The sequence below is a fragment of the Oncorhynchus tshawytscha genome, linkage group LG16 (assembly GCF_018296145.1).
Source record: "Oncorhynchus tshawytscha isolate Ot180627B linkage group LG16, Otsh_v2.0, whole genome shotgun sequence".
In the NCBI taxonomy this organism is placed as follows: domain Eukaryota; kingdom Metazoa; phylum Chordata; class Actinopteri; order Salmoniformes; family Salmonidae; genus Oncorhynchus; species Oncorhynchus tshawytscha.
Genome location: NC_056444.1, coordinates 67,329,714 through 67,356,134, shown reverse-complemented (window position 1 = coordinate 67,356,134; position 26,421 = coordinate 67,329,714). Strand labels below are relative to the sequence as shown.

At 43.6% G+C, this 26,421-nt stretch overlaps 1 protein-coding gene across 1 annotated transcript in view; it reads right to left on the bottom strand.

Moving 5' to 3' along the window:
• LOC112215211 (calmodulin-binding transcription activator 1) overlaps window positions 1-26,421 on the bottom strand; it is a 622,788-nt gene that overhangs the window by 275,438 nt on the left and 320,929 nt on the right. The window contains exon 5 of the mRNA XM_042299516.1: window positions 19,324-19,459. Within this exon, the coding sequence (XP_042155450.1) occupies window positions 19,324-19,459 (136 nt within the window). The remainder of the gene's footprint in view (window positions 1-19,323; window positions 19,460-26,421) is intronic.

The following is a 26,421-nucleotide window of genomic DNA, read 5'->3' as shown; positions in this document are numbered from 1 at the left end:
TCTCTGTTGTGTCAGAGAGAGGGCAGTGGGGCCCTAGTAGTGAAAGTCACTTATTTATTAACATAAGGCCCTGGTCTCGTGCTGCTCCGGCCTCTCTCTCCGGCTCACTGGAGTGTACTGTAGCACAGCAGAAGAGAGGTTACACACAAAGCAGCCACTGACTGTTTCACGCAAAGCACAGCCTAGCCTACAGTAGCCTAGATAGCCTGCCCCCCAACAGCCTGTTTTCCCATACGCTCCCCTCCATCATCTTTACATATCTGGAGGTGATGCTGCTCTGTGTGTGTGTGTGTGTGTGTGTGTGTGTGTGTGTGTGTGTGTGTGTGTGTGTAGGTGTGTGTGTGTTTCTGTCTGTCTGTCCCAGGGGTGCTGTATCAAACGTAGGAGGAGTTGATGTGCTTTAGTGCAGCTCTAGCGATCACAGAGATAATGAATGACACGCGATGCGGTACCTGGTCCTTCTTACATTTCAAAAGGCCCTGCCACCTCACTCCCTCGCCCGCCTGTCTCTCTCTTCATCATCCCCACAGGAATCAATAGGGTTTTCATGTGGCCTCCACCACATTAGTGCTTTACGCTCTGTTCTCTCTCCCGCCATGTCGCTCGCCCGCTGCTTGATTCAATTGTATTGGTTTTAACACAGTGAGCTCAGAGACGGAGACGGAGGCCTTAATGCATCACCGCGGGCTATTTCTGTCCACAATATTATGTCCACTCCTCATCTCCATGCTCCATGAATCACAACTAATCTCCTGGGCCATGTTTACCTGCCTCCTCACACAGACCCAGGAGAGGAGAGAGGTGTGTGTGTGTGTGTGTGTGTGTGTGTGCACGCAAAGTCCTCAGCTAAAGTGATACATTAAGGATTTCTCCAGTCATTTTTTCCCGAAGACATCTCCCTCTCTTCCTCCCTATCCCTCACTCACTCCCTCCCTTCCTCCCTATCCCTCACTCACTCCCTCTATTCCTCCCTATCCCTCACTCACTCCCTCCCTTCCTCCCTATCCCTCACTCACTCCCTCCCTTCCTCCCTATCCCTCACTCACTCCCTCTATTCCTCCCTATCCCTCACTCACTCCCTCCCTTCCTCCCTATCCCTCACTCACTCCCTCCCTTCCTCCCTATCCCTCACTCACTCACTCCCTCCCTGCCTCCCTATCCCTCACTCACTCCCTCCCTATCCCTCACTCACTCACTCCCTCCCTTCCTCCCTATCCCTCACTCACTCACTCCCTCCCTTCCTCCCTATCCCTCACTCACTCCCTCCCTTCCTCCCTATCCCTCACTCACTCCCTCCCTTCCTCCCTATCCCTCACTCACTCCCTCCCTTCCTCCCTATCCCTCACTCACTCCCTCCCTTCATCCCTATCCCTCACTCACTCCCTCCCTTCCTCTCTATCCCTCACTCACTCCCTCTATTCCTCCCTATCCCTCACTCACTCCCTCCCTTCCTCCCTATCCCTCACTCACTCCCTCCCTTCCTCCCTATCCCTCACTCACTCCCTCTATTCCTCCCTATCCCTCACTCACTCCCTCCCTTCCTCCCTATCCCTCACTCACTCCCTCCCTTCCTCCCTATCCCTCACTCACTCCCTCCCTGCCTCCCGTCACAATAAAGAGGGGATCCCTGTGGAGCTCCTCAGCATGACAACATAGTGACGGGGGGGGGGGCAACAAGTGGCAAATTAAATTAGGGGGAAAGTGCCGATAATGCACAGCTTTTGACAGGCTCTTATACATTCAACATCCACCCACTCCACACTCCCCTCCTAAAATTAGCCCCAAATCCTGCTGTGGGATTTAAGTGGTGATAGCAGGGTCGGCATGAAAGGCAGAAACAGGGCTTAACTGCTACTGAGTGATTCAGCGATTATGAAGAAGCAAGAGTCAAAAACTAATTACACTAAGCTTAAAGAGAAATGATGGGTGAGCTGGACACTGTAAATACATTGTGAATACTGGAAGGAAAGTCCTTGATGTGGCAACCCTCTGGTTCAGCCTATAGGAACACTAACACATTATGATTCAGCCAATAGTAACACAGCCATTACAGATGCTGCTTTATTCTACAGTATATGCTACGCCTTCCGACAAACCATTGAACCAGCAATGCGTCAATACAGGACTAAGATCGAATCCTACTATACTGTCTCTGACGCTCGTTGGATGTGGCAGGGCCTGCAAAGTACCACATATTTCAAAGGGAAACCCAGCTGCGAGTTGCAGAGTGACGCGAGCATACCAGACAAATTAAATGCCTTCTATGCTCGCTTTAAAGCAAGCAACACTGAGGCAAGCAACACGGGAAGGTTTTCAGAGGGACTGTAGGGGGTCTTGGATAGTTGATTGGCTTTACTGCAAGTCTATTATATGTTTTCAAATTCCGTCATTTATTTTTTTATTATAACCTTCAAACAGGTTAACATTCTCAAGGCCACAGGGTCAGATGGATTACCAGGATGCGTAATCAGAGAATGCGCTGACCAGCTGGCAAGTGTCTTCAATGACATTTTCAACCTCTCCCTGAGGTCTGTAATACCTACATGTTTTAAGCATACCATCATAGTCCCTGTGCCCAAGAACGCCAAGGTAACCTCTTTAAATTACTATTGCCCCACAGCACTCACTTCTGTAGCCATAAAATGCTTTGAAAGGCGGGTCATGGCTCATATCAACACCATCATCCCAGACACCCTGGATCCACTCCAATTTGCATACCACCCCAACAGATTCACAGATGATGCAATCTCTATTGCACTCCACTTTGCCCTTTCCCACTTGGACAAGAGGAACATCTATGTGAGAATGATGTTAATTGTTCAACACCATAGTGCCCTCCTCATCATTAAGCAAAGGATCCTGGGACTAAACACCTTCCTCTGCAACTGGACCCTGGACTTCTTGACGGGCCACCCCCAGGTGGTGAAGGTAGGCAACAACACAACCTCCATTTTGACCCTCAACAGGCAGGCCCCTCAGGGGTGCGTGCTTAGTCTCCTATACCATCATTAAGTTTGCAGATGACACCACAGTGTTATGGCCTGATCACCAACGACGATGAGACAGCCTGGACAACCACCTCTCAGTTGCCAGGGCAACCACCTCTCCCTCAACGTCAGCAAAACAAAGGAGGTGAATGTGGACTACAGGGAACAGAGGGACGAGCACGCCCCCATTAACATTGATGGGGCTGTAGCTGTAGTTCCTAGGTTCAAAGACTCCAGCCATCCAAGTCATAGACTGTTCTCTCTGCTACCGCATAGCAAGCGGTACCGATGCACCAAGTCTGAAACCAACAGGACCCTGAACAGCTTCTACCCCCAAGCCATACGTTAGTTAGGTAAATAGTTAACCAAATAGCTACCCGGACCATCTACATTGACCCTTTTTGCACAAACCTTTTTTTATTCATCACATACACTGTTGCTACTGTTTATTATAGTCCACTTTATTCCTAGTTATATGAACATATCTACTTCAATGACCTCGTACCCCTGCACATCAACTCGGTACTGGTACCCCATGTATATAGCCAAGTTATCATTACTCATTGTGTGTTTATTAGTACTTTTATTATGTGTCTTACTTTTCTATTATTTCTCTATTTTCTTTCTCTCTGCATTGTTGGGAAGGACCCGTAAGTAAGCATTTCACTGTTAGTCCACACCTTTTGTTGATGAAGCATGTGACAAAAACAATGTTATTTGATTTGGTGAAACAGTATCATTAAATATGACTAGCTAGAGAGGACATGTCCATCAGATGACTGTAGTACTCTGGCTAGATACTCAGTATTACCTTATCGGTGTGTTAAGGTTCCATTGAATACATACAGTACATAGACATGGTAGTATATCATATAGTAATATTTGATGCCATTGTCTTGACATTCATGCATTACTGTCTGTGAACTTGTTTTAAGTAGAAATAATAAATGAAGCACTCTATATTTTGACTCTATTCCCCAGTTTCTGCATAGCTAGGTCCACCTCCACCTTTTTATATTATCCAGTTGAATACAGGAATAAGAAACAGAACGAAATAGGACAATGGTCTATTTCCTGTGCCTTGTGACAGAACAGCTTCATTGACTGCCCATTTTCACCATAGAAGGAGGTTAGGAGTTATAGCCATGGTAACAGAGCTTTAAAAATGTCACAAACAGATTGGTCTTATCTCCAACACATTCAGGTAATTCAAAAAGGAAGCACAGGCAGGCTGTGGCGTGAGCAGAGCTCCGAGTCAAATAAAAAATATAGGAATAACAACGCAGACCCACCAAGGGACGGAGAAAGCACACAATGGGGTGGGTTAATCAATTTACTGTCTTTACAAAATCCACAGTTGTTTAAAAGTTGAAATAAAAATGATAAATATAGCAGGAAACTGTTTAGCCTTTGACGATGTGGTGTTTACCGTATCAGTTATCTGATCATAATTTCGCACTTGAGTTAGATTAGGGGGAGAGTGATGTCATGTGTGGTGTCACTTTCTTCACAGAGAGTCAGGGTTCGATACTGCAACCGTTTGACTTGGCAGTGTGACACAGATGTTTAATTGGTTGCACGGGTGCCATTACATGTTTTTTACCTGGTCACGTTCGTCTTTAGTTCACAATTGGCTTTTTTCTATCATCATGATTCATTCAAACGGTAATGTGCTATTGACCACAAATATACCAACTTTGTGAAGAGGCAAAGGAGTCAATCCCCTTATCTGTGTGTGTCAGAACTTGACACACAGGGGAAGTTCCGCAAACCCTTCGAACATCCCCGTCAGTGGCCCGCTTGGGCCACTGAAAATAATATTGCATTATTAATGGTAAGCAAAAAGTTTTAAGTTTTGGTTGAATATTTACAATGTGCAATTCAGTCCTCATTGGAAAACCCTTCCTTGAAAATCGGAGCTTTCCTCTGAGCTCTTGAAAAGTCATTGAAGTTATGGTAGCCGATTTAGAAGTTCTACTGCTCCAATAAAATGATTCTGTAATTTCATTTCTGATCCGTTTTAGAGAGATGCAGGCCTATGCCCTTTCGCTTGTTTCCCATCGTTTCAATCCAAGGGTGTTGCACTTGTTGCAGTAAAATGATGTGTGGTTCCTATAAGCAAGACAACATCGAATGTTGGCTTCAACTTGGGTTTCCATACAAAGCGTTCCATACAAAATATTTCAGAATAATGTGGGCATTGGCTAACTAAATAGACAGCACACTCCCGACACAAACACACTAATGAAGCTAGTCAATTTGAGATGTTGAAGAGTTATTGAGGGATTACTGTATCATTTTTTTTCAACGAGAAATTGACCAAAAACCGTGTTCCCTTTGTGTCAGAGCAAGGCCCTAAAAATTGTCAAAGACTCCAGCCACCCAAGTCATAGACTGTTCTCGTCCTCTCTGCTACCACACAGAATGCGGTACCGGACCCCAGACCATAAGACTGCTAGACAGTTAATCAAATGTCTACCTGGAATATTTGCATTGAACCCCTTTTTAACACTGCTGCTACTCGCTGTTTTTTAAATCTATGTATAGTCACTTTACTACTTCCTACATGTATTCCTACACTTCCTACATGTATTCCTACACTTCCTACACTTCCTACATGTATTCCTACACTTCCTACATGTATTCCTACACTTCCTACACTTCCTACATGTATTCCTACACTTCCTACATGTATTCCTACACTTCCTACATGTATTCCTACACTTCCTACATGTTTTCCTACAATTCCTACATGTATTCCTACACGTCCTACACTTCCTACATGTATTCCTACACTTCCTACACTTCCTACATGTATTCCTACACTTCCTACATGTATTCCTACACTTCCTACACTTCCTACATGTATTCCTACACTTCCTACATGTATTCCTACACTTCCTACATGTATTCCTACACTTCTTACATGTATTCCTACACTTCCTACATGTATTCCTACACTTCCTACATGTATTCCTACACTTCCTACATGTATTCCTACACTTCCTACATGCATTCCTACACTTCCTACATGTATTCCTACACTTCCTACACTTCCTACATGTATTCCTACACTTCCTACACTGTATTACCCCAGTTACCTCCACTAACCTGTACTCCGCATATTGACTCGAACCAGTACCCCCGTATATAGCCTCGTTATTGTTATTTTATTGTGTTACCTTTTTTACTTTAGTTTATTATTATGAATATAAAAACGTTTTTAGCAAATAGTAAATCGATCCAAATCAATGTAAGAACACAAAGGCATGCTAATTTAAAATATGTCATTATTAGCCTAGTTCTGTATGGAATACAGGTACATTTTGGTAGACCAAATCATGTGCTGGTGCCACCAACTGACAAAGTTGGTAGCACCAGTGCCACCATTGGAAAAGTTTGTGTAGAACCCTGGAGAGACCTGTTTGTTTTGTCATCTCCACATCTGGCCCTGCAATCTGGTGATAACAGCTGCTGTATTGCTATCTGACTGCTATGCAACACACACACTGTCTCCAACCCAGTCGCCCTCTGCTCAACTATCTTCTCCTTAACACACACTAGCACACATACAGAGATCTAAAATCAACAACACCCACTCTCTCGGGTATTCAACCCTCCTTTGTGTTGGTAGAATACCAAACGGACATTGGATTCTTCTCACCTTGGTAGAAATTTACAAGCACCTTAGTGACTTAACTTTTTTTTTTTAAACAGACAAAGCCCACATCATTGAGTCTGGACAACATAACTCTGCCTTGTGTTGGTAGAATATCGAATTAACATTGGAATCGTCTTACCTAAGTGATTTAAATTCAACAAAATTGACAAAGACAAAGCCTGAGCAACTTGTCTAGACCAATGATTTATAATAACCTAGATGACTTACGCGGGTGCTGTTTTGAAGTCACTGCGCCTCCATCTTGGTACTCCCTCACGTTGTAAAAAAGTATTTGGAAGCTATAGAAATGCATTTACTAATGTCTACATTTGTTTTTGCCACATTTATTCTATTACAGACACCTTAATACATACCTTGAAATTATATTATGTCAGCTAATCATCCAAATATTTTTTTTCTCTTAAAGTATATATTTTTCCAAGTTCTAATGCTACTGTCCCCTCTACGACAATGTTCTTTTATTAAATACAAGTAATTTTGTCCTTGAAAAATGTAATTGAAATACTGTAGAATTCCATTCATTCCTATGGAAGACTGCTTCTTCCGAGGCCAAAACATAACATCAGCAATACAGGGTTTATATACATCATTGGTCTAGACCCTCAAGGTCATGTGATATGGGACACACTGCACACGATGTGGTGTGTTGTGGTGTAGATGTGTCCATCCTCATGCAGTGCTCCCTGCATCCACCCCAGCCCAGCGTCCACTCTATTACAGCATTAGCAGCTAACGTTTTGATATTTGTCTTCATTATTATCAATGACCAGAGGCGATTGAGCCACCAGCATGCTCCATTAGCTTCCTTCATTGCACAGTTGCACGGCTGAAATCACGCATTAAGACAGATTCAACATGGACTGACATGTTAAGAGGAGCGAGGAGCAGGCCACTTTGATTATTTAGGGCATGGGAGGGGAGAGAAGCGGTTGAGGGGGGAATGGAACGGTATTGGCATTAAGTTCCAAGAATATGGAGGCGCTTGCCTTCCATTCACCTAAGCAGGAGAGGTTATTCCAATCAGTATAATTAGCCTGTGGTAATGAAATTAGTCAAAGGCACTGCCACCTTCACTTAAGAGAAATCGATCTGTGTTTGGGGGAGTATATTAAGGTTCCCTAGTTTGGTTTGCTGGAGTGTTTTTGAGAATTGGGGCAGCAGGTATGCCTAATGGTTAGAGTCTAGGGGTTAGAGCGTTGGACTAGTAACTGGAATGTTGCAAGATCGAATCCCTGAGCTGACAAGGTAAAAATCTGTCGTTCTGCCCCTGAACAAGGCAGTTAACCCATTGTTCCTAGGCTTCATTGAAAATAAGAATTTGTTCTTAACTGACTTGCCTAGTTAAATGAAGGTAAAAAAAGAAACGAATTCAACAAAACACGTTTTTCTTTCAAAAAATAACAATTCTAGGATGTGATTTGAGAGACGCACATTATACATTACGTTACTGAGCTTGCTAGCTTGTTAACAACGGCCAAAAAGTTCCATGGTGCTCACACAGCTGCGTCACAATAGCTGGTACTCTGGTCCTGAAGCCGCTACTCACGCAGGTCCAGGATTCGTTTCAGCTAGGGTTCGTTTGTGATTCACACATGCTTTATAGCTCGCATCAGGGTACCAAACGCTCTAGGATCCCAATCATACAGATATATATGTAACACCCTAAAACTCTGGAATAATAAGGAGAGGGGAGGTGATGGTGGGGGGCAGTTAAAGAGTCCACATTAGAAGCCAACAGGTTCTGTGGGTGATGGCTTTAGTCTCACCAGACAAGACCGAATCTAGGATCAGTTGGACTGTGTTAATGTTAATCTGTGCCTCTTGGCTGGACCAAACCAGAGCGTGTCTGCTATTACACAGGGAGAAGCCAGGAGATGATTTGCTATGCTCAACCTGTGTTTAAAACGCTCAATGACATCATACTTTAAAGGCCCAGTGCAGTCAAAAACGTGACAAACAAAATGCAAACATTTGGTCACAGCTGAAACAAATTATTACAATGAATTTGAACCTCTTCTGCACCTGTGCAAAACATATTTGCCCAATTGTTCAATCAGTCCTTATTCGTGCATAAAAGAGGTCACCTCTGAGTTTCTGTTTGCAATGGACGAAGTAAGAGGACGAAGGCAAGGACAAAGGAGAGATAGAGGGACCCATAGAGGAAGATAGGTCAGCTCTCGGTTAAAATAGAAAAAGGTCAAAGGAGAGGTAGAGGGACCCATAGAGGAAGATAGGTCAGCTCTCGGTTAAAATAGAAAAAGGACAAAGGAGAGATAGAGGGACCCATAGAGGAAGATAGGTCAGCTCTCGGTTAAAATAGAAAAAGGACAAAGGAGAGATAGAGGGACCCATAGAGGAAGATAGGTCAGCTCTCGGTTAAAATAGAAAAAGGTCAAAGGAGAGATAGAGGGACCCATAGAGGAAGATAGGTCAGCTCTCGGTTAAAATAGAAAAAGGTCAAAGGAGAGATAGAGGGACCCATAGAGGAAGATAGGTCAGCTCTCGGTTAAAATAGAAAAAGGACAAAGGAGAGATAGAGGGACCCATAGAGGAAGATAGGTCAGCTCTCGGTTAAAATAGAAAAAGGTCAAAGGAGAGATAGAGGGACCCATAGAGGAAGATAGGTCAGCTCTCGGTTAAAATAGAAAAAAAAGAGATAGAGGGACCCATAGAGGAAGATAGGTCAGCTCTCGGTTAAAATAGAAAAAGGTCAAAGAGATAGAGGGACCCATAGAGGAAGATAGGTCAGCTCTCGGTTAAAATAGAAAAAGGTCAAAGGAGAGAGGGACCCATAGAGGAAGATAGGTCAGCTCTCGGTTAAAATAGAAAAAGGTCAAAGGAGAGATAGAGGGACCCATAGAGGAAGATAGGTCAGCTCTCGGTTAAAATAGAAAAAGGACAAAGGAGAGATAGAGGGACCCATAGAGGAAGATAGGTCAGCTCTCGGTTAAAATAGAAAAAGGACAAAGGAGAGATAGAGGGACCCATAGAGGAAGATAGGTCAGCTCTCGGTTAAAATAGAAAAAGGTCAAAGGAGAGATAGAGGGACCCATAGAGGAAGATAGGTCAGCTCTCGGTTAAAATAGAAAAAGGTCAAAGGAGAGATAGAGGGACCCATAGAGGAAGATAGGTCAGCTCTCGGTTAAAATAGAAAAAGGTCAAAGGAGAGATAGAGGGACCCATAGAGGAAGATAGGTCAGCTCTCGGTTAAAATAGAAAAAGGACAAAGGAGAGATAGAGGGACCCATAGAGGAAGATAGGTCAGCTCTCGGTTAAAATAGAAAAAGGACAAAGAGAGAGATAGAGGGACCCATAGAGGAAGATAGGTCAGCTCTCGGTTAAAATAGAAAAAGGTCAAAGGAGAGATAGAGGGACCCATAGAGGAAGATAGGTCAGCTCTCGGTTAAAATAGAAAAAGGTCAAAGGAGAGATAGAGGGACCCATAGAGGAAGATAGGTCAGCTCTCGGTTAAAATAGAAAAAGGACAAAGGAGAGATAGAGGGACCCATAGAGGAAGATAGGTCAGCTCTCGGTTAAAATAGAAAAAGGACAAAGGGAGATAGAGGGACCCATAGAGGAAGATAGGTCAGCTCCGGTTAAAATAGAAAAAGGTCAAAGGAGAGATAGAGGGACCCATAGAGGAAGATAGGTCAGCTCTCGGTTAAAATAGAAAAAGGTCAAAGGAGAGATAGAGGGACCCATAGAGGAAGATAGGTCAGCTCCGGTTAAAATAGAAAAAGGACAAAGGAGAGAGAGAAGATAGGTCAGCTCTCGGTTAAAATAGAAAAAGGACAAAGGAGAGATAGAGGGACCCATAGAGGAAGATAGGTCAGCTCTCGGTTAAAATAGAAAAAGGACAAAGGAGAGATAGAGGGACCCATAAGGAAGATAGGTCAGCTCTCGGTTAAAATAGAAAAAGGTCAAAGGAGAGATAGAGGGACCCATAGAGGAAGATAGGTCAGCTCTCGGTTAAAATAGAAAAAGGTCAAAGGAGAGATAGATAGGGACCCATAGAGGAAGATAGGTCAGCTCTCGGTTAAAATAGAAAAAGGACAAAGGAGAGATAGAGGGACCCATAGAGGAAGATAGGTCAGCTCTCGGTTAAAATAGAAAAAGGACAAAGGAGAGATAGAGGGACCCATAGAGGAAGATAGGTCAGCTCTCGGTTAAAATAGAAAAAGGTCAAAGGAGAGATAGAGGGACCCATAGAGGAAGATAGGTCAGCTCTCGGTTAAAATAGAAAAAGGACAAAGGAGAGATAGAGGGACCCATAGAGGAAGATAGGTCAGCTCTCGGTTAAAATAGAAAAAGGACAAAGGAGAGATAGAGGGACCCATAGAGGAAGATAGGTCAGCTCTCGGTTAAAATAGAAAAAGGTCAAAGGAGAGATAGAGGGACCCATAGAGGAAGATAGGTCAGCTCTCGGTTAAAATAGAAAAAGGTCAAAGGAGAGATAGAGGGACCCATAGAGGAAGATAGGTCAGCTCTCGGTTAAAATAGAAAAAGGACAAAGGAGAGATAGAGGGACCCATAGAGGAAGATAGGTCAGCTCTCGGTTAAAATAGAAAAAGGTCAAAGGAGAGATAGAGGGACCCATAGAGGAAGATAGGTCAGCTCTCGGTTAAAATAGAAAAAGGACAAAGGAGAGATAGAGGGACCCATAGAGGAAGATAGGTCAGCTCTCGGTTAAAATAGAAAAAGGTCAAAGGAGAGATAGAGGGACCCATAGAGGAAGATAGGTCAGCTCTCGGTTAAAATAGAAAAAGGTCAAAGGAGAGATAGAGGGACCCATAGAGGAAGATAGGTCAGCTCTCGGTTAAAATAGAAAAAGGTCAAAGGAGAGATAGAGGGACCCATAGAGGAAGATAGGTCAGCTCTCGGTTAAAATAGAAAAAGGACAAAGGAGAGATAGAGGGACCCATAGAGGAAGATAGGTCAGCTCTCGGTTAAAATAGAAAAAGGACAAAGGAGAGATAGAGGGACCCATAGAGGAAGATAGGTCAGCTCTCGGTTAAAATAGAAAAAGGACAAAGGAGAGATAGAGGGACCCATAGAGGAAGATAGGTCAGCTCTCGGTTAAAATAGAAAAAGGTCAAAGGAGAGATAGAGGGACCCATAGAGGAAGATAGGTCAGCTCTCGGTTAAAATAGAAAAAGGTCAAAGGAGAGATAGAGGGACCCATAGAGGAAGATAGGTCAGCTCTCGGTTAAAATAGAAAAAGGTCAAAGGAGAGATAGAGGGACCCATAGAGGAAGATAGGTCAGCTCTCCATAGGGACCCATAGAGGAAGATAGGTCAGCTCTCGGTTAAAATAGAAAAAGGTCAAAGGAGAGATAGAGGGACCCATAGAGGAAGATAGGTCAGCTCTCGGTTAAAATAGAAAAAGGACAAAGGAGAGATAGAGGGACCCATAGAGGAAGATAGGTCAGCTCTCGGTTAAAATAGAAAAAGGACAAAGGAGAGATAGAGGGACCCATAGAGGAAGATAGGTCAGCTCTCGGTTAAAATAGAAAAAGGTCAAAGGAGAGATAGAGGGACCCATAGAGGAAGATAGGTCAGCTCTCGGTTAAAATAGAAAAAGGTCAAAGGAGAGATAGAGGGACCCATAGAGGAAGATAGGTCAGCTCTCGGTTAAAATAGAAAAAGGACAAAGGAGAGATAGAGGGACCCATAGAGGAAGATAGGTCAGCTCTCGGTTAAAATAGAAAAAGGACAAAGGAGAGATAGAGGGACCCATAGAGGAAGATAGGTCAGCTCTCGGTTAAAATAGAAAAAGGTCAAAGGAGAGATAGAGGGACCCATAGAGGAAGATAGGTCAGCTCTCGGTTAAAATAGAAAAAGGTCAAAGGAGAGATAGAGGGACCCATAGAGGAAGATAGGTCAGCTCTCGGTTAAAATAGAAAAAGGACAAAGGAGAGATAGAGGGACCCATAGAGGAAGATAGGTCAGCTCTCGGTTAAAATAGAAAAAGGACAAAGGAGAGATAGAGGGACCCATAGAGGAAGATAGGTCAGCTCTCGGTTAAAATAGAAAAAGGTCAAAGGAGAGATAGAGGGACCCATAGAGGAAGATAGGTCAGCTCTCGGTTAAAATAGAAAAAGGTCAAAGGAGAGAGAGGGATAGAGGAAGATAGGTCAGCTCAGCTCGGTTAAAATAGAAAAAGGACAAAGGAGAGATAGAGGGACCCATAGAGGAAGATAGGTCAGCTCTCGGTTAAAATAGAAAAAGGACAAAGGAGAGATAGAGGGACCCATAGAGGAAGATAGGTCAGCTCTCGGTTAAAATAGAAAAAGGTCAAAGGAGAGATAGAGGGACCCATAGAGGAAGATAGGTCAGCTCTCGGTTAAAATAGAAAAAGGTCAAAGGAGAGATAGAGGGACCCATAGAGGAAGATAGGTCAGCTCTCGGTTAAAATAGAAAAAGGACAAAGGAGAGATAGAGGGACCCATAGAGGAAGATAGGTCAGCTCTCGGTTAAAATAGAAAAAGGACAAAGGAGAGATAGAGGGACCCATAGAGGAAGATAGGTCAGCTCTCGGTTAAAAAAAAAGGACAAAGGAGAAAAGGACATAGAGGAAGAAGGAGTTAAAATAGAAGAAAGACAAAGGAGAGATAGAGGGACCCATAGAGGAAGATAGGTCAGCTCTCGGTTAAAATAGAAAAAGGACAAAGGAGAGATAGAGGGACCCATAGAGGAAGATAGGTCAGCTCTCGGTTAAAATAGAAAAAGGACAAAGGAGAGATAGAGGGACCCATAGAGGAAGATAGGTCAGCTCTCGGTTAAAATAGAAAAAGGTCAAAGGAGAGATAGAGGGACCCATAGAGGAAGATAGGTCAGCTCTCGGTTAAAATAGAAAAAGGTCAAAGGAGAGATAGAGGGACCCATAGAGGAAGATAGGTCAGCTCTCGGTTAAAATAGAAAAAGGACAAAGGAGAAATAGAGGAAGATAGGTCAGCTCTCGGTTAAAATAAAAAGGACAAAGGAGAGATAGAGGGACCCATAGAGGAAGATAGGTCAGCTCTCGGTTAAAATAGAAAAAGGACAAAGGAGAGATAGAGGGACCCATAGAGGAAGATAGGTCAGCTCTCGGTTAAAATAGAAAAAGGACAAAGGAGAGATAGAGGGACCCATAGAGGAAGATAGGTCAGCTCTCGGTTAAAATAGAAAAAGGACAAAGGAGAGATAGAGGGACCCATAGAGGAAGATAGGTCAGCTCTCGGTTAAAATAGAAAAAGGACAAAGGAGAGATAGAGGGACCCATAGAGGAAGATAGGTCAGCTCTCGGTTAAAATAGAAAAAGGTCAAAGGAGAGATAGAGGGACCCATAGAGGAAGATAGGTCAGCTCTCGGTTAAAATAGAAAAAGGACAAAGGAGAGATAGAGGGACCCATAGAGGAAGATAGGTCAGCTCTCGGTTAAAATAGAAAAAGGTCAAAGGAGAGATAGAGGGACCCATAGAGGAAGATAGGTCAGCTCTCGGTTAAAATAGAAAAAGGACAAAGGAGAGATAGAGGGACCCATAGAGGAAGATAGGTCAGCTCTCGGTTAAAATAGAAAAAGGACAAAGGAGAGATAGAGGGACCCATAGAGGAAGATAGGTCAGCTCTCGGTTAAAATAGAAAAAGGACAAAGGAGAGATAGAGGGACCCATAGAGGAAGATAGGTCAGCTCTCGGTTAAAATAGAAAAAGGTCAAAGGAGAGATAGAGGGACCCATAGAGGAAGATAGGTCAGCTCTCGGTTAAAATAGAAAAAGGACAAAGGAGAGATAGAGGGACCCATAGAGGAAGATAGGTCAGCTCTCGGTTAAAATAGAAAAAGGACAAAGGAGAGATAGAGGGACCCATAGAGGAAGATAGGTCAGCTCTCGGTTAAAATAGAAAAAGGACAAAGGAGAGATAGAGGGACCCATAGAGGAAGATAGGTCAGCTCTCGGTTAAAATAGAAAAAGGACAAAGGAGAGATAGAGGGACCCATAGAGGAAGATAGGTCAGCTCTCGGTTAAAATAGAAAAAGGTCAAAGGAGAGATAGAGGGACCCATAGAGGAAGATAGGTCAGCTCTCGGTTAAAATAGAAAAAGGACAAAGGAGAGATAGAGGGACCCATAGAGGAAGATAGGTCAGCTCTCGGTTAAAATAGAAAAAGGTCAAAGGAGAGATAGAGGGACCCATAGAGGAAGATAGGTCAGCTCTCGGTTAAAATAGAAAAAGGTCAAAGGAGAGATAGAGGGACCCATAGAGGAAGATAGGTCAGCTCTCGGTTAAAATAGAAAAAGGACAAAGGAGAGATAGAGGGACCCATAGAGGAAGATAGGTCAGCTCTCGGTTAAAATAGAAAAAGGTCAAAGGAGAGATAGAGGGACCCATAGAGGAAGATAGGTCAGCTCTCGGTTAAAATAGAAAAAGGACAAAGGAGAGATAGAGGGACCCATAGAGGAAGATAGGTCAGCTCTCGGTTAAAATAGAAAAAGGACAAAGGAAGCCTTGAGTGACGTTCTTTCTGTATTGGTCATCTTTGGTAAAATCATTTCAGGAAAAAAGAAAACAACCCATGCTGTGATAATATGTTTACTTGCCTTTTATGGTGCGTAGTATAATTATAGTATCAACAAACAACACAGACATATACAAGAGGTTTAACCATATTAGGTTATATTGATAGTTAGTATTTATTGGGCCATTGTGTAACGATTGATTGAAATCACTTTTCATTAGATAACAAGTTGTATGTTTTGATGGAGGTAGTTGGTTTTTGTCATATAATTAATGTTTTAAGAGTCTTAAATGTGTCCTTGTGACCAACATGTTTCAGTTTCGGTCTGCGTGTTAATTGTTTTGAAAAAGTGAACTCTGTTTGGAAAAATATGCTCAAGCAATCGAGAAAAACTGTACTAGACCAATAAGAAAGAGATTTCTAAACCTATCACCTAGTTTTCATCTTTCCCTTCCCCAGTCAGACCACTCCCAGAAAGTCCTAGAAAAATTCTTGCTTCAAATCAAAATGTATTTGTCACAGACGGTATTGACCTTACAGTGAAATGTTTACTTACAAGCTCTTAATCAACAATGCTTTAACAAGTTTTAAGAAAAAAATAAGTGTTAAGTAAAAAATAAAGAGGAAAAAAATCATTGCTCAAATCATTGCTTGAGAAATTGCTCTTGCTAAGAGGCTATTTTTGTTAATTTCTTTACCATTTTGATTGGAAACAATCACAGTAAGGAACTTAATTATTACACGGAAATGATTTGATACTGAGATGAAAACTGCTCTATTGGACCTACACCTCAGGTGCATGTCTGGCCAACAGTAATGGGAAGTGACACTTTTATATTTCCACCTCCGATGTCCAGAACAGTATTGGGACACACCAAGAGTGTTTTTTGGGGGGGTGGCATAGAGGAGTTAAGCTGAGCAGCAGGACAAGTAGAACTCAACAGAGATGAAGAGGAGTGGTAAGCTATCACAGACTGACATCTCTCCTCAGGTGCCCAAGCCAGATGCATTCTGGGTAAATGAGTGGGGGGGGTCGCTCATTTATCCCGCCGTCTGGCCAACTCACCTGGAGTGATGGGGGTGGTGTCAGAGAGGCAGGCTGCTATTTCATGGCCTGTTAAGAGCTAATGCTGCAACATGCCCCGCGCTCCAATTCTAGGGAACAGGGAGCATTTACCGTCCAGTTCTCAAGGTTCTGTCTGTCTGGACTGTGGCTGAGAGGTTGGAGGGGAGGAGGGGAAGAGGGGAGGAGAGTAGGAGGAAAGAAGTATGGCGGGACCAAGAACTAGAGATTTAGGGATTGAGGGGGGAGAGAGGTCATGAGACTGGGAGGGACCAGAGAGAGAAAGGGAGGGATTGAGAGAGAGAGTGAGAGAGGGAGAGAAAAAGGGGGAAAGAGAGAGAGGAAGAGAGAGAAAGAAGAGGAAGAGTGAGAGAGAGATAGGTGGAAAGAGAGAGAGAAGGGAGCCATAGTTTACCTGGCCTGCTGAGCCAGCGCTCTGAAGCAGACAGAACAGCAGCACGCTCACGCGCTGACATCCACTCCCGCTGTGCACCGCTGCATCTCACATGCCCCTGAAGGCCCCTCACTGCTGGGCCCATGCCTCCCCTCTCTTCTCCCCTCTCCTCTACCCTCTCCTCACTGGAGCTACTGAGCACAACTAGCCTGAACCACACACAACACTTGTCTTCTCTGTTCGGTAACTCAAGCCTGTGTAACAACCCCAGCTTCTAACAGGCCCTATCTGGCTGGAGAGAGGAGAATGTTTAGAGTGAAAAGAGGCTACCGCTGTACAGTAGAGTCCTAAACTCTCTGGAGGACTCTGTCTGTCTGTCTGTCTGTCTGTCTGTACTGTGTGTACAATGTGTGTGTGTGTGTGTGTGTGTGTGTGTGTGTGTGTGTGTGTGTGTGTGTGTGTGTGTGTGTGTGTGTGTGTGTGTACAATGTGTGTGTACTACGTGTGTGTACTACGTGTGTGTACAACGTTACAGTAGTCTTTCCGCTCTGCAACTCTGAGCACTACTGTCATCCCAATAAGGTTCAATGGTCTGAAATAATGTAGCAGTCAACTTTTACAGCTAGCTGTTATTTGTGACTTACTAGGATTCATTTTACAGGAGTTCATCTTTGGGGACCTATAAGAAAAATACATTCAGTGTGAGTGGTGTATAAATAACTAATCTAACCAGAACCAGCTGAGTTGGAGCCATGCCCTGCTGCACATTCTCCCCTGGATTCCTCCTGCCCTGTCTGTGCCACACACTCAGAAAAAAGGTGCTATATAGAACCTAAAAGGGTTCTTCGGCAGTCGCAATAGGAGAACCCTTTTTGGTTCCAGGTAGAAGAACCATTTGAGTTCCATGTAGAACCCGTTCTACACAGCTGATTCCAATAATCAAAGCTTGATGATGGGTTGGTTATTTAAATCAGTTGTGTAGTGCTGGGTCAAAAAACATAATGTGCACCCGGGGGACCAGGACCGACTTTGGGAATCCCTGTACTTTACTGTACTTGTACTGTCCCAGTGCTGAAGGCTAAGGTCAGGCCATTTATTTGTGTTTACAGTGAACAGGACTGTAGAGGACTGATGGATCACAGATCCTGTCCTGTTCTGTCCAGGGCTGTAGAGCATTTGATGGATCACCCATCCTCTCTGCCTGTCAGGGGACTGCACGGGGTCACACACGTGTACACGGATGCACTCATGCACGCACACACACACACACACACACACACACACACACACACACACACACAATAAAATTTGATTTGATTTGACACACACACACATACACACACAGGGGCACAGTGACACCATGACTCAGATCAAACATGCCTGGGAGGTATCACACGTACATAGTGTCCTCTGTACATGTTGACATGTTGTTGAAGCTATGTTCCCTGTGGTTCTACAGCCTGAATACGTCTCTAGCTGATCTTCACTCCTGGAGATGCCTCCTCTGCCCACAGCAATTAGCCTGAAGCAGTTTTCCATAGGAAATCCCAGGGAGAGCTGTCAGAGGAGAAGTGTCCTCTACTCAACCATCTCTACCATCTCTCTCACACACAGGAAGCATTATGAACAGTGTGACTCCAGAAAGAGGTGTGTTTTTGAGTCACATGCTTTATCTGCATAATGTGACCTCCATCTAAAGTGTAACCTCACTAATGATGTGTTCTCCAGCCCAGGCATATGGAAGGGTTTCAAATGAGTCTGAATCCACAGCGAGTATCAAAACAGCGAATCAGACTAGATGTGTTTGACATGGAAGTATTTGACTTTCAGATCACAAAGAACTAATTCCTGAACTGAGCGCCGCAGGCAGAATTCTATCTTACATGTAGGCTTAGCATTCTCACAAGGAGTGACATTAATACTTGTTTAAACAACTGTCAGACAATATTTTTTAAAACAAATGTCCAGACCAAGTTATCAGAGAGTTGCACGCGCAGACAGACAACATTGAGCTATTTCCCCTGAGTGACAGTCCTGTAGAGCAGAACAAACACAGAGCTGAGCCCTATGTGGACAGCTTCTACCCATCCACACTCCTGTGTCCCTGGCACCAATGCCTAAGTCTAAGCAGGCGAGAGAAACAGAACCACAAAACCACATATTCAGCAGTATACAAACAAAGTGAGTGGAGTCTGGCCCTAGGTTCGTTGGAGCTGCTCCTTTTCATGTGTGTGACTGCTGATAAATCAACCAGCATGCCAGCTCTGCACCACTAACCCAGGCTGGGCCAGGGTGAACCCGGTTGGGACTAGGCCTGCGTCGTGCTGCTGGTTAGGGGGCGATGTGGTATGGAGGGGAGTGAGGAGGGGGGCACGATGCAGGGTCGGGCTCAGCATGGTGTTTACTAGCTAGTGAGGGAGGAGAGAAGATTAATGTAGTCTCTGTGGAGCAAAGGCAACATCCAGCCCCTTAATAAGGTACAAACAATCGGTTCCACTCCGCTGCCTTCCCTGGGAACAACTATTGTTGTGCTGCATTGTTTCCCCGCTCTGCGTGGCTCATGGGAGATAGCAGGGCTAGGACCCGACTTCAGCATGTAGCTGGCTGTCTCTCTCTTACAGCCAGGGGAAGACAACGTAGTGTCAGCCTGGGTTTGTCTTGTCCAAGTCGGGTCAGGTCCCATCCATCCTCCCCCGTTCCTTACCTCCACTCCCTGGACTTTGAGCTTCATGTGATCCTCCCGCGTGGTCTTCCCATCTTTCCTCTTCTTCCAGCAGTAGCCATCCTTTCTGTACTTCACCTTCTTCCTGTTGTACAAGATCATTGAACCATTCTGTGGCCTGGATCACAGAGAGAGAGAGAGAGAGAGAGAGAGAGAGAGAGAGAATTGTTTGTCAAAGTTTCTGTTGTGGGACTCATTTTAGAGATGTACAAAGAGTCTTGACATACAGTACATCTACTGCAAGACAGAAATGCACTAGTGACTTTAGATGACAAACGTCTTTATGGGGTTTCTCTGCGTTCCTATGCACAGTTTGACAATGAACAAAACACATTTTCAGCATACATTTCTCCCAATGAACACTGTGCGTTGTGAGAAGGCAGTGAAAGTGACACTTCTACCACAGAGTAAATTACATATAGAACTGGTGTATGTGTGTGTGTGTGTGTGTGTGTGTGTATAAAGGCTGAGGCAGCTTTCTTATATCTCATTAATTCAGTGAAATGAGTTTGTGTGTGTGTGTGTGTGTGTGTGTGCGTGCGCGCGCATGCGTGTGTGTGTGTACAATATAAAGGCTGAGGCAGCTTTCTTATCTCTCATTCATCCAGTGAAATGATTTGTGGTGTGTGTGGTCCCTTGGGGGAAGAAGAGATCTTCCCTCATATTCTATTCATAATTCATCCTCCCTCAAACAGACCACAGCCTGTTGCTTAATAAAGATACAACATAATGATGTTATGTAACTATTGATAATATGTTTTTTCAGTTGTATTTGTCAGACAGGGGGCATTTGGAGAACAATGTTAAAACATGAACATATAGAAGCATACATCTTGGCTGTACCTAACACTCTCTATCTAGAATTCTTATACAATCTGTACACACACGCTGTTAAGAAAGCAGAGTGGGGCTTTATTATGGACAGACAACTCCCCATCTTAGCTACTGTTCAATCAATATGTTTTGACCATGACAGTTTATACAATCCAGGGTTACACCAAGCAGTTTAGTCTCTTCAACTTGCTCAACTTCCACATGATTCATTACAGGATTTTGTTGAGGTTCAGGGTTTAGTGAATGATTTGTCCCAAATACAATGCTTTTAGTTTTTTAAATATTTAGGACTAACGTACTTCTTGCCAGTCATTCTGAAACTGACTGCAGCTCTTTGTTAAGTGTTGCAGTGATTTCACTTGCTGTGGTAATTGACGTGTGTAGTGTAGGGTGCCTGCTTCCACAATGAATGGGAAAGACTCATTTTATTTGTCACATGCATTGTAAACAACAGGTGTAGACTAACAGTGAAATGCTTACTTACCAACCATGTAGAGAGAAACAAACTAGAGAATGAATAGAAAACTATTACTTAATAAAACGTAATAATAAGAAAAGTAATAATACACAATGACTAATAACTTGGCTCTAAAGTGCATTTGGAAAGTATTCAGACACATTTAGACATTTTTGCAAATGTAAAAAAAACAACAACTGAACAACTGAAACATCACATTTAGATAAGTATTCAGACCTAATACTCCGTACTTTGTTGAAGCACCTTTGGCAGTGATTACAGCCTCTAGTCTTCTTGGGTATGACGCTACAAGCTTGGCACACCTATATCTCGAGAGTTTCTCCTATTCTACTTTGTTGATGCACCTTTGGCAGTGATTACAGCCTCGAGTCTTCTTAAGTATGACGCTACAAGCTTGGCACACCTATATCTCGGGAGTTTCTCACATACTTCTCTAAAGATCCTCTCAAGCTCTGTCAGGTTGGATGGGAAGCGTTGCTGCACAGCTATTTTGAAGTCTCTCCAGAGATGTTTGATCTGGTTCAAGTCCTGGTTCTGGCTGGGCCACTTGTCCTGAAGCTTAGAAGAAGTGCTTAGGGTTGTGTGCTGTTGGAACATGAACCTTCGCTCCAGTCTAAGGCCCTGATCGCTCTGGAGCAGGTTTTCATCGGGGATCTCTCTGTACTTTGCTCCGTTCATCATTCCCTTCATCCTGACTAGTCTCTCAGTCCCTGTTGCTGAAACACATCCCCACAATTTGATGCTGCCACCACCATGCTTAGGGATGGTGCAATGTTTCCTCCAGACCTGAAGCTTGGCATTCATTTCATCTAAGCGGAAAATTGTGTTTCTCACGGTCTGAGAGTCTTTAGGTGGCTTTTGGCAAACTCCAAGTGGGCTGTCATGTGCCTTTTACTAAGGAGTGGCTTCCGTCTGGCCACTCTACCATAAAGGCCTGATTGGTGGAGTGCTGCAGAGATGGTTGTCCTTTTGGAAGGTTCTCCTATCTCCACAGGGGAACTCTGAAGCTCTGTCAGAGTGACCATCAGGTTCTTGGTCACCTCCCTGACCAAGGCCCTTCACCCCCAATTGCTCAGTTTGGCCAGGCGGCTAGAGCTAGGAAGGGTCTTGGTGGTTCCAAACTTCTTCCATTTAAGAATGATGGAGGCCACTGTGTTCTTGGGGACCTTCAATGCTGCAGGAAGTTTTTGGTACCCTTTCCCAGATCTGTGCCTTCGACACAATCCTGTCAAGGGTCAAGGGTCTGAATACTTATGTACATAAGGTCTTTCTGTTTTTAATTTTCTAAAAAGCTGTTTTTGCTTCGTAATTATGGAGTATTGTTTGTAGATTGATGAGGATGTACATTTTAGAATAAGGTTGTAACGTAACAGAATGTGGAAAAAGACAAGGGGTCTGAATACTTTGCGAAGGCACTGTATACACGGGATATCAGTAGTGAGTCGATGTTCAGGGGTATAAGTAACTGAGGTAGATGTGTACATATAACTAGGAAAAGTTACTAGGCAACAGGTTAGATAATAAACAGTAGCAGCAGAGTATGTGATGAGTCAAGAAAAGTTAGCGCAAAAAGGGTGAATGTAAATAGTTGGGTAGCCATTTGGCTACCCAACTATTTAACTAACTGTCGTCAGATTTGCCAAATGGAGGGCAAGGGAGAGCTTTGTATTCATTTCTGTGTGTGGAGTAAAGGTCATCTAGAGCTTTTTCGCCTCTAGTTGTACAGATGACATGCTGGTAGAAATTAGGTACGACGGATTTTAATTACCCTGCATTAAAATCACCAGCCACTAGGAGCGCCACCTCTTGATGAGCATTTTCTTGTTTGCTTATGACCTTATACAGCTCATTGAGTGCGGTCTTAGTGCCCGCATCGGCTTATGGTGGTAAATAGACGGCTACGAAAAATATTCCCTCTTGATTAATAGTATGGTCTACAGCTTATCATGAGGTATTCTAACTCGGGCTAGCAGAACCTAGAGACTTTATTAAAGCTGAAATATCTAACTTTTTGGATGAAATGTTTGTTATAGAGCTGTCATTTTCACTCAAAGCAAGTCTAAAAAGCGGAAGATCCATTCTATTTGCGTTATTTCTATGCTTCCTGTTCTTAAGTTTTGTTTTTGCGTCTTTTGCTTTCGGTTTTGTAGACCAGCTTCAAACAGTAAAAAACAAATGTTTGGTTATGGAAAAGATAAATAACAACGGTTAATATGATACAATGATTGTCTACAATTTACTTGCTTGTTTTGTCACATAAATTGAAATTAGGTTAATAATTAGAATTTTTGCAACCAGGAGATGACGGAGCGATTTCTGCACAGTGCATCTTTAATATTAGAGATAGCGCACCTGCTGTTATTAACAAAGAGACACACACCTCCCACTTGAGTTTACCCGAAGCTGCCGTTCTGTTCTGACAACGCATAGAAAAAACAGCTAGAAGTATATTATCCTTGTTCAGCAATTGCTCCCAGAAACATAGGATATTACAGGTCCTGTTGATAGGTAGTCTCGAACGGAGTTCGTCCAATTTGTTTTCCAGTGATTGTACGTTCGCCAATAGAATGGAGGGTAGAGGCGGTTTATCTACTTGCTGACGTCTCGGTATGTGTTGTGCCGCTGACTCGTTGAAGTAGAAATCTTCAACGAGGTTAGTGATCGCTGTTCTGATGTCCAGAAGTTCTTTTCGGTCATAGGAAACATTATGTACAAAAAAAGTAACGAATAGCGCAAAAAAAACACTAAATAGCAGAATTTATCAGGAGCCCGTAAAACGGCAGCTTTCCATTCCAGCGCCATGTTTTCAAATTGCTGCTGAGGACAGGAGAGAAGGTAACTGTAGAGGAGGGCTAAGCCATCCGCCACACTCACTGCACACAAGATCCAGCTACAGTTAAGAGTGTGATCGCACAGTACAGTCGCTTCTCTAAACTCTATTCTTCTGGGGGGGGAGAAAAGAAGAAAAGAACTCCCTACAGAGGAAAAAAGGCCTTCTGCTTTGTGATTCTACTTTGCAAATAAAACTAAAGAAAAACTAAAAACTGCTCACTTGTTTTGCATTGGGTGTTATTGTTTTATAGTTACACTTTTCCATGTTTTTATTTATAACAGGGCATGCATCATCTTTCATAGCTGCACACAGGGCCTGGCTCCTGTTCATCTTGCTATTGCTCATTAATCTTCTCCCCTCCCAGGACGTATCTCAGGGGCCAATGGAGATGGGGTGGGTGAGGTAAAAGATGAGGGAGAGGAGGAGGAGGGGTCCCAACAGTCCTTCTTTGTGGCCCCTGACAGCACCATCTAATGAGAGACAGCACTCAAACATGCCATCCTCAATCCTCTCTCGCTTTCTATTTTTCTCTTTCTCTCCGTCTCTTCCCCTCTTCCTCTCACCGCCAGTCGGTTGGAGCTAGAGATGGGTGCCAGGGAATACCTTCTCCTCCTCCCTCTCTTCCTCTCCTCCCTCTCTCGCTTCATCGGTCTCCAGATCCCTCAACTACGCTCTTCCTAACCCTCCTCTCTCATTCTGTCATTCCATCGTTCATCCCCCCCTTCACTATCTGTAACTGAACATAGGTTCCCTTTTATGACTTATACTGTACATTTACAAATGTGAGGTTTATTCCTGTGATAAAACTACTAAGATACATCTAAACTAAGATGCATCTATGGTTCTCTTGCATACAGCATGTTCTCTATCCACACACAGGGAGTATGGACATCATGATAGCCGATGACTCAAACACAATTCTATAAACAAGGAATCACTTTTGTGCAGCTGTAGGATAATGTATATGGTGAGTTAAGCCTCTTGTGACAAATGTCATCTGAAGGTCCCCTGGCTGTCTAGAAGACTATTGCAGACATCAGCACCATGTCGCGGAATCATGCAATATGATCTCTTTTTAATGAATGCCCAGACACACTGGTCGAACTGCTTTTGTATCGTCATGTTGTTTTTTCCCCTGGAGATACATTCTCCGTTCGTCCTTCAAAAACACAGGAACCACGCGTCTTAGAATGTTAGGCAAAAAGATGGTCCAGGAATAGATAATGCAGAAAATAAAATGACTTAAGGCAATCTGATCTCCTCAAGATCATTGGAAATTGGGGTGAGGCTTTTGTGTCAGAGGCCCTGCACCTTATTTATCAGTTTGGTGTGCAAAGTTCTCTGCTCAGCTTTCTTAGGGAGGAAGAGTTAGCGAGATGCTGTTTTCAATTCAAGGCAGTCTAGTCTGTACTCTGTACCCAGAGGAAAGACCTGCAGGAGCTTTAGACTCTTTACTCTCTGAAGTACTGTAGCTATGTCTGAAGCACACGCTCTCCCCCTCTTTCTCTCTCTCTCTGCTTATCTTCTACATCTCTGTATACTTAGGCGTTTCAATGAATCTGATCAGAATTATACATATTTATACATGGAGGAAAAAATGCTAACTGCTCTGTTATAAAAGCAGTGCGACAGGAGGCCCTCTGTCTCAGACGCCAAAATGTGCCCGATTATTATGGAAATACACCACCACCCCCGACACTCACACACACACGCACCTCTCCCTCCCTGTGGCGTGGCATGTATGGGCCGATAATAAGCTTTACCCTGTGGATGGTGTTAGGCTGGCCAAGTCCTTAAGAAATCATTCATTTACAGAGGCATTCGCTCAATCAGGTTTGTTCATTTTGAAAATGTGGGCGACAGGGAAGAGAGAGATATGAGGGACTGTGCTGGTGAGCATCCACAATGAACCTGGAAGAGAGGGAAGGGGAGGAGAGGAAAGGGGGACAGGAAAGGAAAGGAGAGGGGCAGGGAAGAAGAGGGGAGAGGCTGACCCTAGGTAATCGACAGACAGCAGCTCAGAGAGAGGGTCTGGTGCTCAGTTCCACAGCCCTAAGTCCAAAGGAACCAAGTCCAGAGAGAGAGAGAGAGAGAGAGAGAGAGAGAGAGAGAAAGAGAGAGGGGAACTAGTTGTGATTCTGGCTGATCCATGTGATCAGCTCTGTTGAATCCTCCTCAACACTTCTACTACATCTGCTGGAGAATGCATTCTTGTCAATAGTGTAGTGGAGAATGAAACATTTTGTCTTGGTGTAAACAGTGTTCTGACTGTAATAGGCAAGCTCCTATTACCTATTACCTATTACCCCTCCTAACACTGGCCCTATTCCCCAGGACACCCTCCTAACGCTGGCCCTATTCCCAAGGACACCCTCCTAATGCTGGCCCTATTCCCCAGGACACCCTCCTAACACTGGCCCTATTCCCCAGGACACCCAGCCCTTTGATTATGAGAGGATAAGAGGGGAGGGGACCCAATGGACACACACTGGTTGAATCAATGTTGTTTCCACGTCTTTTCAATGAAATTATGAAAATAATCACTTTGATTATAGTGATACTATGTCTGATCTCGCAAACAATGTAAAGTATGCATAGATAGGTATTATCTAGAGCCAAGCCTGATGATTTTTAATTTGAGGGTATCCTGCTATTTACACAATTGTTGAATTACGCAACCAAATGTAAATTGCTCTGGATAAGAGTGTCTACTAAATTACTAAAATGTACAGTTGAAGTCGGAAGTTTACGTACACTTATGTTAGAGTCATTCAAACTCGTTTTTCAACCACTCCACAAATGTCTTGTTTAACAAACTCTAGTTTTGGCAGGTCGGTTAGGACGTCTACTTTGTACATAACACAATACATTTTTACAACAATTCTTTACAGACACATTATTTCACTGTATCACAATTCCAGCAGGTCAGAAGTTA